We start from the raw sequence: 16,866 nt of genomic DNA, 5'->3' as shown, positions 1-16,866 counted from the left end.
TTATACTCACCAAAGATATGAATCTAGTCTACAAAAGGGTTACAAGAAAACCAATCAAAAGTAATCAAAGAACAATTGATGTCCATCATTTTTTAGTGTTAGTTGTTCAATTTGAAAAGTATCAGATGGATAGCTAATAATGGATTTATGTACAGTCAATCCAGTTGCCTGCGAAATGGGTGAGAAATGGAAGAGAAAAAAATGAGAAAAAGTTAATGAATAACGAAATGAAAAGAGAAGAAGAGAGAAGAAGAGAGATGATGATGAGTAAAATGAAATCAAAGTTGGTAAGAAGGAAAACAATGTTAACGATGTTCCTCTTTTACTTTAAATATCTTGATGATGATAATACTTGATTGGTGTGAATCCAGAGGAACCAACAAAAAATGACAGTTACAATGAATGATTCCCAAGCGATTAATTCTGGTGAGGTGATGATTCTGTTTCCCTCTCTCACCTTACACTCATTTATACTTTATCAAGATGGTTAAAGACTTTGAGAGTAGGTTAAAGGTGAAACCATATATTAATAAACAACAACCAAATGTATTGAACATGTATCATCTATTGGAAATGCTTTGATTTTTTGTTGTGTGTTTTCCATGTTTTTTTTTGCTTCCTCCTTCATCACCCATGATATGACTTATCAGCATCCTTTTTGCATCCCTTTAGCAGCCTTTTATCCTTTTATTTAAACCAATTTCACTTTGTTTAACCACCCAAAGTAGAGATGAAATAGTTAATGAATGATGATGGTAGTGATGATATAAAATGAATACTCGGGAGAATCCGATTTTAGTTTACATTTTTCAATCAGCCAAGTTTATCCAAATAAGTTACATTTTCTCATTGATTAATATGCGAAAATCAAGGAACCAAGGAATAAATTTGTTGTTGTTGCGATTGGCGGTGGAAAAAAAACTTCTGTATGAGAAAAAAAAAGAAGCAGAGAAAAGGGTAAAGAGTTACACAAAAATTAAAAAAAGCTGGAAGGGTAAATCTAGCTGAAAGGAAGTTTACTGATGATGATTAAAATGAAAAATCCGTGATGAAAAATTAACAAAAAAGTGTAGAGAGACAGAAGTAAGGTTAACATTTTTCAACTCTTTTTTATACCTTATATTGATGTGGTTAATCATTTGCCAAATTTACCTTCAATTTCTTGCCTAATGTTGAATGAAAAAATATCCAAATTTTGTGGTAACCGAAAAATTCTGAGGAGGAAAAAAAGAGTCAATATGAGAATATTTTCAAATTATTTGAATATTATATGGATATGAATTTAGATATACAACATATATTTATTATTTGTATATTTGATAAATATGAATAACACATTCATACTCCCATTTAGTTTCCTGTCTCTTTTTTTCCCTGATATGTATTATAATATGAAGTGAATGAACAGAGGCAAGGAAGATGAAGAAGAGAGAAAGAAGAAAAAGAAATGAAAGATGAAAAGCAACATCTTTTCCAGTGAATTTCAATTGATTCTTTCATGTTCATCATCCTTTAGTTTGCTAGAATTTCTTTTTTTTTATCTCAGATTACTTCAATGAATATTAATGACTGAATATTTCTAGCATGGTTAGTTAAAGTTAGTTAGCTGAAGTAGAAAGAAACTTAATGAGTTATTTATAAATTATCTTTCGTTCAATGGACTTTTGTGTGTAGTCAAGAGTTTTGGTGTAAAGTTGAAAATTTCAGCTTATTATGGTGGATACTAATGGTGATGGCGGTCATGGTGAAAAATGAACAATTAGATAAGAAGGTAGATGTTTCCATTCGTCTGAGAAAATCTAGAGAATAAAAAGACAAAAAGATTTTATTAGTTGGAGTTATAACGATGGTGATAACAATGAAAAGAGATTGAATGATAAATTGGATAAAAGGGCAATAGTTACCTGAATGATAATTTGCATTGCAAGTTGAAAAAAGAGTGAAAATGCGTCAAGAATTACAAAAGTTGATGATAAGTTGACTGACAAATCACGTTTTGGTGTATTTTGCATCAACAGTGAAAAACTTTGAATTAAATGAAGCATAGGATTACTGGTACATCATCCTCATTATCCTAATAATCATTCAACAGGATCAACAAGAGAGCAAAAATGCATTTGACAAGCTAATTTGAATAATACACAAAAAATTGAAAGATGAAAGAAGCAACGAAAAAGTGGATAAAAAAGGCAATTAGACTAACCGACAATTAAGCTTAATTGAAAGAGTTGACCATTAACTGTACACTTTCAACTAACAGTTATCACAATGGTCGATTCAATTTACTGACACACATTTTCTGGCTGATAATTGAAGACATTGAAATGCAAGAAAAGGTTAAAATCACCTAAAAAAGAAAAGAAATCAGAATTTAAATTAATAGTGTTTGGGTTAATTTGATGAATAAAGAAAGATGATTAAATAATCATTATGGCTACCTTTTTATACGCTTTCTGCTTCTTCTTATAGCAGAATTGGTTCAAATTGGTGGTCTTAATGAGTCCTTTTCTGGTCAAAAAAACCACAATAATTCACTAACTGGATTACAATTGAAACCAAAAAGGTGTGAGCTTGTTGAATGGCCGAAGTAATGTAACCAGGTATAATGGTGAGTATGAATGTAAACCAGTTAACAGGCGAGTTTGCTAATCCGTTGAAAACGGTGCTAAACCATTGTAATGGACAGTAATAACAATTAACTCGCTGACTTTTCCCCTTCTTTTTCACCTTGCTCATATTCATGGGAAAAGAAACAAGTTAAATTGTTTTTTCAGCTCATTCCTGGTTGGTGGTAATTTCAGTTTAATGAGAATCAACAATGTCCAGTTTTAAGTTTTCCTTGAAATGATATGGTGCTTGGCTGGATATGGCTACAAGTCCAATTTTAGATTTTGTTTGTTCTGTAAAGTAAGAAAAAAAAACAGTTAATTTGATTATGATTAACAAAGTCGGTTAGAGTTGATTGTAATTGAAAAAAAAGTGATATTCCTTTGGATTGTTTTGAAAAGCTGTTTTCAGCCAAACCTAAGTTTGTCTCAATGGGTGAAGAAGTCAAATTTTAAAATTGTTCAATTGTTTACAGTTGTAGTTGATCAACCAATGAAGAGTATAAAAAAAGGTATTCAATATCTTAGACCATTCAACTTGTTCTAGTACTGAATAATTTTTCGTGATACTCTACAGGTAGAGTTGCAATAAAAAAAGCTATTCAAGCTTCCTGAGTTTTTTTGAACTAATATCTGTAAATAGCAATAAAAGCTCCAGTTGATTTCTTATGAAGAGAAAACGATTTTTTTTCTCTTCTCCTGCTCAATCAGCAATTCAGAAGCATTTAAAGTTTAAACACAGAATGCTTTTCTTGTATTGACAAAAAAAACTGTTTAGATGCATACATTGATAACAATATGAAACATTTGTGAACTGGGTGAGAATGTCAATTTAGGATTGAAAGACTTTAAAAGAAATGAGAAAGCAATCTAAATGTAAAAAAGGCAATGAAATAATCTAAAGCTAAAAATAGTAAAGGTAAAAGATGATGGGCTAGAAATACTTTCGTTTTCACCTTGTAACAACGCTTGATCTTGACAAAAGTGAGCCTGGGTCAGTTAGAGGAATTGACCACTCAATTATAAACCTAATCACTGATTCAATCCAATAAAATGATATAATAGTTGAACGTGTGAACTCAAAAACTGCGGTTAAACGGTAAAAACATTGTCCCAATTGAAGGAGATTATAAAGAGTGAGGTGTTGAAAAAAACACATCTGATCAGCTCTTCAGAATACTCAATTGATTTTCAATTTGATTTTTATAGCTTGTAATGCATTGATTAATTGAAATAAACTGATTCACAAGGTAAATAGAGTATATTTTTTTCAGCTGGTGTTGCTGATGATGGGGAAAACGATAGAGTTGTAGGAGAAAGAAAGGGAACACTTGTTACCGGAAAAAGGAAAGAAGTAGGTACAAAATAGAGAAAGGAGATAAAGAAAACCGGAAAATTGAGAGCAGAAGAAAAAAAAGTTGTGTTTACCAGGTTAATATTGACTTTACCTAATGTAAAGTCGTGTCCAGACGATCCAATTTAACAATCAAATGTAATTCGTTACAGCTTAACACCAATCTCTTCTAGGTAAATACATTTACACTGCTGGTTGCCTCAAGTCCACCAATTTACAATCATCCAGGCTCAGCTGTAAGACCTTGCAATGATTGAAGATGTTTTTCCTTTTGATAGCTATTCTTAATAACAAAATCTTAACTTAATCATAATTCACATTCAATGGTGTATCTGGAAAGAACAAATTAGCAAAATTGAATATTATGCTTACAAGATGGCTTAAGAAAAGGAAGAGATGCAATTTACTTACCTAAATATTAGCTATTGATCTGGAAAGTTGATGGCTATTTTTATCTTGTAATTGTAGGATTAATGATTAATTAACTGTAATCATTAAATTTAAATGTAAAACAAAATGTAAAAATTTCAATTCTTCATGATTAAAAATACCACTTAACTTGAATGATACTTGAAATGAAAAGGTTCATCAAGCAAATTTCATCAGAAGATTTTACCAAATCATTCAATGGTCATTTTAAAAATGGCAACGGTTAAATAGAAACATTAACAAATTAGGAGAATTACTGGAAACGATGACAAATGGTTTCAATTAACTACACTAATGGGAAAATAAGAAAGAGTTGCTAATTAACTGAATCAATTAATGAGTCTATTCATTAATCTCTAACAATAAAGTGAGAATAGACACTGTAAATAAACAATCGATTGATCCCTTCAACCCATTTTAATGTATCGATAGATCTAAATGACAAAATGTGTCAGCATTTTTCATTTGTAAACAAAACCGTTTGTTATACAATATTTGTTACATAAACCTGATATTGTTTATTAATTTTATTGCAATTATAATTCATCATTTAAGCCTAGAGTAAAGTTCTGAGAAGATTCAAAGAGTTTAATTAATGATTCCAAGAAGTGTTTTAATTATTTGCATCTTGGATTGATCAATACTTTAAATATATTTAAGGTCAATGTCATAATGTTTTTTAAGATGAGCTTTTTTTCCTGACGAGACTCAATTTTCAATCATCAAACAAAATTGTTAACATTTGTGATTAAGAACTTTTTTCTTGTTTTGTTAATAGTTATGGTCGAGTTAATTTTGGCAAGCTAAAATTTTATTCTTTAAATCTGTGCTTACTCATAATCATCATGTTATCCTACCTGTCTTGTCATCAAAAGAAATAAAAGAGTGATTTCCTTTTCTTTTAACTTTGAAAATTATAAAAAGAAACTCAAATGAAATGTCTTTCTCTCTCTCAATAATAATGAAGGAAAACCATGACTATATCTTTGCAGATAGAACTATTATTTTGACGGATTGATCATCATTTAAGAATCCTCTTGGTTTTTTTTCCATTCAACTCTCCAAAATCATCTCAGCATGGAAACATAATGGAACAACAATCAGTCAACCATGATTCTTTCCCATAAACCAGTTATACTGTGAACTTATCATCATAATCACCATCATCTTCATTCTGGAGAGACCAACAGGATAAAGAAGAAGACGAAGGAAGAAAAATCATATTGTTCATATTTACTTGTTCAATTTAATACTAGATTCAGAGATTGGCTTCGTTTATTAATATTTATTCATCGTATTGATGTTTGGATTTGAAAGTTGATTCCTGAGAAACAGAGGAGATAAAACGACAAACTTTAATCGCTATTATCCAAACAAACTTGGCAACAAATTTGAATATTCAAATGATCAATTTTGGGTTGAAAAATTTACTGGATTGTCTCTGATTTATAATCGACTATTTACTCATTTTGCTAAATGGTTCATTGTTCCTGACAACAGCAACATCATCTCGTTATCTTTGTTCAAACAATTTGTTAATTAATTACCTGTAAATTTTTCATGCAGTATATGTATTTTTGTACAAACTGTTTGTTGAAAGATTAACGTTCAACAATAGCAAAATCTTTATCAACATCAAAAATCATGTTAACAACTTGTTTTAAGTTTTCTACCTGTTGACTGGAAATAAATCAACGTTGACAGAAACAAAATTGTTTTGGTAATCACAGTTTCCTGCTTTTCGGATGAAAATGGCGTTTATTTTCCTACAATTGTCAATTCATTGATTGCCATCGGCTGCATGTAGTCAGCTAAATTCTGTAGAAGATTCAAGATACCCATCAGATTAGAAGATAACTTTATATGGCCGCTTATATGACATTTGTATCAACTGGATTTGATCGAAGAAGCTGTTAGCTCATGATTCTTGACTGGATATGGTTACAAAGTTGGTTAGAGTTTACGATTGTACTTGGAGCAAAATTGTTATTCCTTTGGACTGTTTTGGAAAGCTGTTTGCAACCAAACCCAAATTTGTCTCAATGAATGAAGACGTCAAAATTCAATTGTAACTTCTAAGTTGTTTAATCATTGATCGATCTAACAACTCCTAGATACCAAACATGGATTGGTATTGAAAAACAATAAGATTGTTTGAGTGGATAAAGAAATTAATGAGAATTAACTCTCACAGTTGATAATTAGAGGTGTTATAAAATGATGGAATCAGAAAAATAAAGACAAAAGCGTTAATTGATATTTAATTGCTGTGTTCAACACTGAAAATGAAGAATCAAATATTTTTCAAGATATTCTGTTTTATACTTTTCCTGTTGTTAAATTGTTCAATTATCAACTGCAGTAAGTAATTGAAATAAAAATTTTGCCTCATTTTTTATTGATTATACAATTTGTCGTTACAATTTGAAGCATCTTTGGTGGACTCAAGAGTTACAGGCCACAGTAATACCAATAGGATTATCTATGCATCTTTAACAGACAGGGTTAGTTTAATGCAGTTGTAATCAGCATTATATGAGATTTATAATCTACATTAATTATTCAATTAAGGACACTGGTCGTGTTTGGCAAATCCAAGAATGGGTTTACTCAGGAAGTCCAAGGGCTGGAAAAATTGAAATAAAATCAGATGAAAATGAAGTCAATGTCTTCTATTCATACACAAACTCTAGAGACAACAAAAAACGTCTCGTTATTCATGGTAAGTCTTGTTTGTTGATAAAATCACTTTTAATTTCTGTGTAAATCATAATCAATCAATGATATTGATGCTTGATTTTTGAACAAATAAAGTTACAGTTTTACCAGGTTAGACGAAGAGTAAGATTACCTTGAATTTTAACTCACATAGACAATTGTATCTTGTTTCATTGAATATAAAAACACCCCCAGAGTTGATTATTATACAAGACTTAACTTTTTCATTTAACAAACAAATGATCAACTCGAGGTGTTAAGTTTCATTAACTAGAGCATGATTACTGAATTTATCACATTTTAACATTTGGTAAATTATTTATGAATCTTTAACTTACTTGATCTGAGCGAATAAATGATAACTAATGAATTTTCACTAAACTATCAATTTATTTAGACAATGAATGTGACCTTTACAATTATAATCTCAAGTGGGACAACTTATTGACTGGTGTAAATAAACCTTTAACTAATCTTATCCTGCTTTTGGGTCCATCAATATTGGATCGTTTTAGTGGCTTTGATTGGGTAATTAATAAAAACATTTATTTTTAATAATCAAGACATTTTAATGAAATGCAATTGACAGGCAAATGGTAACGATGAGATTATCAGAGGTGCTCTTATGCACAGCGTCTCAACTGATTTGGATAGTAAACTCAACATAACTTTATTTTATGAAAGTAAGTACAACTTTCCTTTTTTGTTATGTTATTGACGATATTAATATTCAATTAATTTGATTAATTACAAATTAGATTATCTTAACCAAATGAATGGCATTCAACAGCCAAGTCAAATTGTATTTACTGGTCACAATCCTGATACTTTGGTTGAAGGTGAACCCGAGACTCTGATTCTAGACATTGCTCTACAATCACAAACTGAACAAAGATTGGATAAATTAGTTCAGGTAAGTTTATTATTACGATGTTATTGTTTAGAGATCGAATATTAATTTTGATCTTCTAAGGTTACACCAGGATTTGGTTGCCCAGTATATCTAAATGGAGATGTTGCCTTCCCTGAACTCAATACCCTCCAAATACATTTCATAGCTGCTGAACAAGTTAATAAAGGTGCAAAAGTTATAAATGAGGTAACTGGATTTATTTGCTCGCTCTTTGAAATCGGTTATAATTGTTAATCAATTCTGTTTACAGTTCCATGCTGATGAAACTTATCAAATTTTGAGACAATCTGAACTAAAATATGGCTTCAAAAACGAAAAGCTCATCGATTATTCACTTGGTGCTTTTTACCGTTTATCAAAATCTGGTGACTGCCTTATAGCATCTGTGAATTCAAATGAACCTGGTATTGATGAAAGTGGTTCATTTTCAATAGCAAGACTACTTTGGTTATCCAAGACATTGAAGTATCTTGGAGAGATAATATTTGTAAGTTTTACCTTAAGTTGATTAACTGGCGAATGACCGATTGATATCGATTGCGTCTTTACAGGAACACAGATCGGGTTATAATGTTCATGTTTGGGAATCCATTGAGACCAATCGAGTGATAAACGGCGAAACATATGATAAAGTGGTTACAACACAGTATTTGAGTTCATCTGTAAGTTTAATTTGACTATAAGTTATTTTTTATAAGTGACAAAGTTTTTGATTCTTTCCTCTCATTCAGTACCAAAATGATCTGTTCAATCGCTACAGTCTTGTTGCAGCTTCAATAAAAGCCTACACAAAAAATGCAAAAGTAAGACTAGTTGTGATGATCATTTAAAAATATAAGAACTAACAGTTGAATATTGCAGGGTTCATATGTTTTATCATATACAAATCATCGAGATTATTATGATTCAAATAGTGATTTACCTGAGTCCGAATACCATGAAGCTTTGCAAATTGAAGATTGTTTCCAAAAGCCAGAAGAAAGATTGAATTTAAAATTTCATTTAACATGCAAAGGTAATGTTTAGCTTCAAAGTTATTTGTTAATTTACTCAAGCTATTATTCATTTACAACAACATAGATTCTGATGGATGCATAAAGAAGTCACAAGATTCAGTTTATGAAATGAGAGAACTATTCAGATCAAGTTTACTTGGACAATTAAAAATATCATCTACTCGAGTTGCTGACATTGACTTTAAGTTTCAGAAAGAAGTGATCGAAGCTGACGTTACTTTTCTCGAAGCAACAAAAATATCGGGTAACTGCATTAATCAATAGATTCTGCAATAATAAATCATGGTAGAATCAGTATCCATTTGAAATTTCAAATTAAATTTTTTCGTCTATCGAAGATGTTCTACCATTTGATGTATACACAATAAGTCCACAATCGATCAGCAAATTGCACGAGACTGTTGCTGGCAGTGATGAGAAGTGCCTTCGATATCATGCTTCATTCATTCCTACTGGAGCGTAAGTTGTACTGTTTTGAGTAACGTTAACTTTTGCATAACATTTAATTTTGGGCTTTTTTTATTTTACTTAATATTCCAAGTGCTATAATCTATTGTGCGACAGGAAATGTTTGTTTTAGTACTAAAAACGCAAAAGAGGTAAAGGAATCTAAAACAGGAACTTTTTGTAGTATTTACCACGATCCAAACAAGAAACTGAATAGGTTAGGCCAAGAAATGTCTTTAGCAGATTTACATGATCATATACTTAATAATTTTGGACGCATAACATTTAATATGAATCTTGATGCAAAAGGTAAATATCTTCGTTCATAATTTACATCATTAAGATTGAGTTTGAACAGATAGCATTTGAACTGATCACTTAAATTTACTTTTGTTTTACAGCCAAGGCTGTTACTTTTCAAGTAACAGATGCAATTGCTCAACTTGAAGCTCCTGCAGAGCTAAAAAAGCCATTTAAGTCTTTGTTTCGGTCTAGTCGATTCGATGAAATAGATGGTGTTCATACTGTCACTGTTCCTGGTGTCGACCGTTTCGGTGATTGTTATCGTGCCTGTTCTCAGAATGAAGATATACCTTGTGAAACATTTTCATTTTGCAACAGAAAAGATAAGAAGGAATGTGTTGTATCGATTTGGTCAGAATCACAGCTAGCAAATAATAAGACAAGTGATCCAGATTGTGTTATTTATTCAAAGAACCACTTGTCTGACTATACTGTTCGACGTGGTCTGAGGTACAAGCACCCAACCACAGCGATTAAGAATATTTACGTCGATGATTGTGCTTCGGAATGTTATGCTTCCAAAGATTGTTTTTCGTTTCAATATTGTCAAGGTCAAGGTAAAATGGGCCAAAAGTGTTCATTTGGCGGTTATGTCACATCAGCAAATACAGAATTTTATGAAAAATGTGATATTTATATCCGTAAGTACTAACTGACACAAATCGTATTAACTGATGCAAATGTAGAAACTTTATTAAACAATTTCTTTTATTTTTTCCCTTAGCCAAAAGCTCTGAAAAATATACAGTAACAGGAAAGAAACTTGTTAGTCAAGTTTTGTACACAGAAGTTGATTTGGATTTGGATCAATGTGCTACTCTTTGTGATGATGATCAATCATGTAAATCATTCAACTTCTGTCCTAAAGGGAAAGCACCCGCTCAATGTCAAATAACTTCATATTCAACTAAAGATCCCAAGACGGAATCAGTGGAATCATCCATTTGTCATAACTTTGAATCAACTGTTAAAGCCAAAGCAGACGCAATTTCAGATAACAGTCCTGATGTTAAAGTTTCTGGAGTCAGTGGTGGAGGAGTTTTCGGTATTATGTTGTTCCTATTTATTGGTCTTTTTGCTGGTTTCGTTGGTCCTTATGTTTACACTAAAGTAAAATCAGGAGATTTGACCAAATCGAAAGACAATTTTGGATGGTCGAAACAAGAAGATGATGATGAAAATTTAACACAAATTTAAGCTTAAATTTAAATTTATTTATATAATAATAAAATTAAAATCCATTTACAAACAAAAGATACATTTTCATTTGAAATTCAAGATTAACACATTTTAAGCCGCAAAGATTTTTCCATCAAAATCCTGTTTACTCATGAGTTTAATCATTGAAAAATGAGTTTCAGGTCAAAGCAAGAAGATGATGATGAGAATCTAACTCAAATTTAGTCTTTAATTTAAATTAATTTGTACCAAAATTAAATGTATCAATTTATAAAAATAAATTTGATTCATTCTCATTTGAAATCAAGATTGATTTTCATTGACAAGAAAGGTAGAAAGTGAGAGAAAACTGAATTAAAAAATGTGTTTGAATGAAAAAAGCAATTAAAGATAATAAAGCAATAGTATCCAATGAGTTCAAAACAAACATGAGTACCTTTAATAAATGTCAAAAATTCTTCATGAACTTGAAGGCACCAAAGCACATGATCAATAAAACATTTAGTTGACATATGAATCATGGTTTAATCAAACGAAGGCCCCGATAACGAGTTCCATAACGGATGTAGACAGAGAAATATGAAAAGAAAATTCCACGAAATGTTCAGTTTATTGAGATTCCATTATAACACCTTTATTTGAACTTGATCTTATGACACCAATAAACCATCCTGTTCATCTAATCATTGATCGATCTAAAAACTCCTAAATACTAAACAATATTAAATGCCAATAGGAGACAATAATTGATATTGAAAAACAATAAGATTGTTTGAGGGGATAAACAAATTAATGATAATTAATTCTCACAGTTGATAATTAGAGGTGTTATAAATGATGGAATCAACAAAAAGTAAAGCAAATCCTGAAAAGTAAAAAATCAAAATCATTAATTGATACTTAATTGTTGTGTTCAACACTTAAAATGAGGAATCAAATACTTTCCAATATGTTTTGTTTTATACTTTTACTGTTGTTAAATTGTTCAATCATCAACTGCAGTAAGTAATCAATTGAATTGATTTAAATATTTTTTAATTGTTTATTGATTATTCAACTTGTCTTTTTAATGTGAAGCATCTTTGGTGGGATCAAGAGCTACAGGTCACAGTAACACAAATAGGATTATCCATGCATCTTTAACGGACAAGGTTAGTTAAATTCAATTGTAATTAAAATTATGTGAGATTGATTAACTGTTGTATTCAGGACACTGGTCGTGTTTGGCAAATTCAAGAATCGGTTAACTCAGGAAGTCCAAGAGCTGGACGAATCGAAATAAAAACAGATGAAAATGCAGCCAATGTCTTCTATTCATACTCAAACTCCAGAGACAACAATAAGCGTCTCGTCATTCACGGTAAGTCTCGCTCATTTTAACTTAAATTGATGTGCTAATGAAAAATAATCAATAATTGATGCTTTATGTTTGCGATTTTTGAACAAAAAATTCAGTCTTGTTTCAGTTTTACCAGGTTAGACAGAGAGTAAGATTGCCTCAGTAAGATCAACGCACGTTGACAATTGAATCGGCGTGATTAAATATAAAAACACCCACCAGAGTTAAACATTGTAGCAAACAAGTGATCAACTTGAGGTGTTAAGTTTGATTAACTAGATCATGATTTAATATTTGATAAAATTATGCATCATCTTTGACTTACTCAATGATCTGAGCGGATAAATGATAACTAATGAATTTACATTAATCTATCAATTTATTTAGACAATGAATGCGATCTTTACAATTATAATCTGAAATGGGACAACTTATTGCCTGGTGTAAATAAACCTTTAACTAATCTTATCCTGCTTTTGGGTCCATCAATATTGGATCGTTTTAGTGGCTTTGATTGGGTAATTAATAAAAACATTTATTTTTAATAATCAAGACATTCTAATGAAATAATCAAACATAAAATTTCATGACCAGTCAAGTGGTAACGATGAGATTATCAGAGGTTCATCTATGCACAGCGTCTCAACCAATTTGGATGGTAAACTTAATATAACTTTATTTTATGAAAGTAAGTACAACTTTCCTTTTTTTGTTATGTTATTGACGATATTAATATTCAATTAATTTGATTAATTACAAAATAGATTATCTTAACCAAATGAACGGAATTCAACAGCCAAGTCAAATTGTATTCACTGGTCACAATCCTGATACTTTAGTTGAAGGAGAAGGCGAGACTCTCATCTTAGATATTTATTTACAATCGCAAACTGAACAAGAATTGGGTAAACTAGTTCAGGTAACTTCATTATTACGATGTTTATTGCTTAGAAATCTTATTAATCTTAGAAATATTAATTTTGTTTGCTCTAAGGTTACACCAGGATTTGGTTGTCCAGTCTATCTGAATGGAGATCGGGCCTTCCCTGAACTCAATTCTGTCAAAATTCATTTTATCGCTGCTGAACAAGTTAATAACGGTGATAAAGTTATAAACGAGGTAACTAGATTTATTTTCTCGCTCTTTGAAATCGGTTATAATTGTTAATCATTCCTGTCTTTAGTTCCATGCTGATGAAACTTATCAAATATTACGACAATCTGAACTAAAATATGGCTACAAAAACGAAAAGCTCTTCGATTATTCACTTGGTGCTTATTATCGTATATCAACTTCTGGTAGCTGCTATGCATCAGCTATTGATGCAAATGATCCTGGTATTGATGAAAGTGGTTCATTTTCAATAGCAAGACTGCTTTGGTTATCAAAGACATTGAAATATCTTGGACAAATAATATTTGTAAGTTTAACCAATAACCAATCACTCATTAACTGGCTAATGAACGATTGATATCGATTGTATCTTTACAGGAACACAGATCAGGTTATAATGTTCATGTTTGGGAATCCATTGAGACCAATCGAGTAATAAACGACAAAACATATGATAAGGTGGTGACAACACAGTATTTGAGTTCATCTGTAAGTTTAATTTGACTTTCTTCCTGGTCCATTGAAATGAAATATCTTAAAATTTCTTTCCTTTATTTCAGTACCAATATGATATTTTCAATCGCTACAGTCTTGTTGCAGCTACAATAAAAGCTTACACAAAAAATGCAAAGGTAAGACTTGTTGTTGATGATCATTTAAAATATAAGGACTAACTGATGTATATTGCAGGGTGATTATATTTTATCATATACAAATCATCGAGATTATTATGATTCCAATAGTGATTTACCTGAGTCTGAATACCATGAAGCTCTGCAAATTGAAGATTGTTTCCAAAAGCCAGAAGAGAGATTGAATTTAAAGTTTCATTTAACATGCAAAGGTAATGTTCAGCTGCAAAGTTATTTATCAATTTACTCAAATACATATTCATTTACAACAACAACATAGATTCTGATGGATGCATAAAGAAGTCACAGGATTCAGTTTATGAAATGAGAGAACTATTCAGATCAAGTTTACTTGGACAACTAGGAATATCATCAACTCGAGTTTCAGATATTCAATTTAAGTTCCAGGATGATGTTATTGAAGCTGACGTTACTTTTCTCGAAGCTCCAAGAATCCAGGGTAAGAAATTTAATCAATCATTTTTCAATAATAACTTAGATTGTGATAGAATAATTATATATTTTGAAATTGGTTTCATTTCCATGTATCAAAGAGGTTCTACCATATGATACTTACTCGATAAGACCACAATCGATCAGCAAATTACACGAGACTGTTGCTGATGATCAGGAAAAGTGCCTTCGATATCATTCATCATTCATTCCTCCTGGAGCGTAAGTTACTTTGACTAATATTAACTCTTGAATAGCATTTAATTCTGGTTTCTTTTCATTATTATCTAATATTCCAAGTGCTATAATCTATTGTCGCGATGGAAATGTTTGTTTTAGTACTACAAACGCAAAAGATGTAAAGAAAGTTAACACAGGAACTTCGTGTAATGTATACACCGATCCATTTAAAAGACTGAATAGATTGGGCCAAGAAAAGCCTTTATCCGATTTACATGATCATATTCTTGGTTACTTTGGACACATAACATTTAATTTGAATCTTGATGAAAAAGGTAAAATCTATTTCCATAGATGTCTAATTTTTTACTCATTAAGTCTTACAGATTGTCATCGCATTTAAACTTGAATTTAAATTTATATTTATAGCCAAGGCTGTCGCTTTTCAAGTAACTGATGTCGTTGCTCAAATCGACACTGCTCAAGAGTTGAAAAAACCATATGAGACTTTGTACTATTCCAGTCAATTTGAGGCAATAGATGGTGTTAATACTGTCACCGTTCCTGGAGTCGATCGTTTCGGTGATTGTTATCGTGCCTGTTCTCAGAATGAAGATATACCTTGTGAAACTTTTTCATTTTGTAACGGAAAAGATAAGAAGGAATGTGTTGTATCGATTTGGACAGGAACTCAGATATCAAATAATCGAACAAGTTCATCAGATTGTATAATTTATTCAAAGAACCACTTGTCTGACTATACTGTTCGACGTAGTTTGAGATACAAGCATCCAACTACAGTGGCTAAGGATGCTTACGTTGATGATTGTGCCTCGGAATGTTATGCTTCCAAAGATTGTGTTTCATTTCAATATTGTAGAGGTCAAAAGTGTTCATTTGGTGGTTATGTCACATCAGCAAATACAGAATTTTATGAAGACTGTGATATTTATGTTCGTAAGTACTAATCGACACAAATCGTATTAACTGATGCAAATGTAAAAACTTTATTAAACATTTTCTTTTATTTTTTCTTGCAGCCAAAAGCTCTGAAAAATATACAGTAACAGGAAAGAAACTTGTCAGTCAAGTTTTGTACACAGAAGTTGATTTGGATTTGGATCAATGTGCTACTCTTTGTGATGATGATCAATCATGTAAATCATTCAACTTCTGTCCTAAAGGGAAAGCACCCGCTCAATGTCAAATAACTTCATATTCAACTAAAGATCCTAAGACGGAATCAGTGGAATCATCCATTTGTCATAACTTTGAATCAACTGTTAAAGCCAAAGCAGACGCAATTTCAGATAACAGTCCTGATGTTAAAGTTTCTGGAGTCAGTGGTGGAGGAGTTTTCGGTATTATCATGTTGTTCCTATTTATTGGTCTTTTTGCTGGTTTCGTTGGTCCTTATGTTTACACTAAAGTAAAATCAGGAGATTTGACCAAATCGAAAGACAATTTTGGATGGTCGAAACAAGAAGATGATGATGAAAATTTAACACAAATTTAAGCTTAAATTTAAATTTATTTATATAATAATAAAATTAAAATCCATTTACAAACAAAAGATACATTTTCATTTGAAATTCAAGATTAACACATTTTAAGCCGCAAAGATTTTTCCATCAAAATCCTGTTTACTCATGAGTTTAATCATTGAAAAATGAGTTTCAGGTCTCTTACAACCACAGAGAACCGAAAACAATTGACAAAAACAAAAAATTCAATTTCACAAAAAAGTGCATTTTCTGGTCGATCTTCAAAAGTTGCATCAGAAAAATGATTTTTATGAAAAAATCTAAGGCTATTGTAGTTTCAACTTTGGCCTCAATTTCCTCGAAAATTGTGGATTGGACTAATAGCACTAACGGACCCTTATTCCTCTACAAACCTGCAAAGTCCTTACTCGAAAGGAAAGTCTTTTGTCCATAGTTCCTTTACATTGTTTTGGTACAAGTTGGTCATTTGGGTTTTTTAGTCAGACCCTCAATTTTCACTGATAAAAAGTATGCAACCATTTTGCAACCGATTTTGTTGATAATTTTTTCCTTTGAGAAACAATAGACTTGGCTTTATCTTGATAAATGTACACAAACAACAATGATAATGAAAAGCCCTACTAATCACCATCACAATTTTAGATAACTGCTTTTAATCTTTGAACTAGTGAACCATGC

The 16,866-nt window shown here is 31.1% G+C and overlaps 2 protein-coding genes and 1 long non-coding RNA gene across 3 annotated transcripts; 2 read left to right on the top strand and 1 right to left on the bottom strand.

The window, feature by feature from the left end:
- Positions 1 to 28: 28 nt before the first annotated feature.
- Positions 29 to 1,256, bottom strand: LOC149093338 (uncharacterized). Its single transcript, XR_016200261.1, has 3 exons — positions 1,117 to 1,256; positions 805 to 924; positions 29 to 168 (listed from the first exon to the last, which is right to left on the bottom strand). It is a non-coding gene; the product is annotated as an uncharacterized LOC149093338 (long non-coding RNA).
- A 5,135-nt stretch (positions 1,257 to 6,391) lies between these two features.
- LOC107369657 (uncharacterized) lies at positions 6,392 to 11,040 on the top strand. The gene is made up of 16 exons (XM_025162363.2): positions 6,392 to 6,750; positions 6,820 to 6,893; positions 6,961 to 7,111; positions 7,505 to 7,635; positions 7,697 to 7,790; positions 7,866 to 8,020; positions 8,081 to 8,206; positions 8,271 to 8,507; positions 8,572 to 8,682; positions 8,752 to 8,823; positions 8,882 to 9,035; positions 9,101 to 9,280; positions 9,375 to 9,495; positions 9,578 to 9,792; positions 9,885 to 10,427; positions 10,511 to 11,040. The coding sequence occupies exons 1-16, from the start codon at positions 6,675 to 6,677 to the stop codon at positions 10,981 to 10,983; spliced, it is 2,913 nt and encodes a 970-aa protein (XP_025018131.2). The 5' UTR covers positions 6,392 to 6,674; the 3' UTR covers positions 10,984 to 11,040.
- An 800-nt stretch (positions 11,041 to 11,840) lies between these two features.
- On the top strand, positions 11,841 to 16,222 carry LOC107369655 (uncharacterized). The gene is made up of 16 exons (XM_015937628.3): positions 11,841 to 11,966; positions 12,043 to 12,116; positions 12,175 to 12,325; positions 12,692 to 12,822; positions 12,899 to 12,992; positions 13,069 to 13,223; positions 13,299 to 13,424; positions 13,489 to 13,725; positions 13,797 to 13,907; positions 13,979 to 14,050; positions 14,109 to 14,262; positions 14,331 to 14,510; positions 14,605 to 14,725; positions 14,804 to 15,018; positions 15,113 to 15,640; positions 15,724 to 16,222. The coding sequence occupies exons 1-16, from the start codon at positions 11,891 to 11,893 to the stop codon at positions 16,197 to 16,199; spliced, it is 2,901 nt and encodes a 966-aa protein (XP_015793114.2). The 5' UTR covers positions 11,841 to 11,890; the 3' UTR covers positions 16,200 to 16,222.
- Positions 16,223 to 16,866: the final 644 nt, after the last annotated feature.

Source organism: Tetranychus urticae, chromosome 3 (assembly GCF_039701765.1).
Source record: "Tetranychus urticae isolate SD_2017Ah chromosome 3, NJAU_TeUrti_SD_1.0, whole genome shotgun sequence".
Lineage (NCBI taxonomy): Eukaryota > Metazoa > Arthropoda > Arachnida > Trombidiformes > Tetranychidae > Tetranychus > Tetranychus urticae.
The sequence above is the reverse complement of the archived record's forward strand: the minus strand, read 5'-3'. Positions and strand labels throughout refer to the sequence as shown.

Coding starts and splice junctions, on each gene's coding strand:
- LOC107369657 (XM_025162363.2), top strand. CDS start 6,675: ATGAAGAATCAAATATTTTTCAAGATATTCTGTTTTATACTTTTCCTG. Junction 6,751..6,819: donor TTGTTCAATTATCAACTGCA/GTAAGTAATTGA, acceptor TACAATTTGAAG/CATCTTTGGTGGACTCAAGA. Junction 9,793..9,884: donor TATGAATCTTGATGCAAAAG/GTAAATATCTTC, acceptor TTTGTTTTACAG/CCAAGGCTGTTACTTTTCAA.
- LOC107369655 (XM_015937628.3), top strand. CDS start 11,891: ATGAGGAATCAAATACTTTCCAATATGTTTTGTTTTATACTTTTACTG. Junction 12,993..13,068: donor TATAACTTTATTTTATGAAA/GTAAGTACAACT, acceptor ATTACAAAATAG/ATTATCTTAACCAAATGAAC. Junction 13,425..13,488: donor GTGATAAAGTTATAAACGAG/GTAACTAGATTT, acceptor TCCTGTCTTTAG/TTCCATGCTGATGAAACTTA.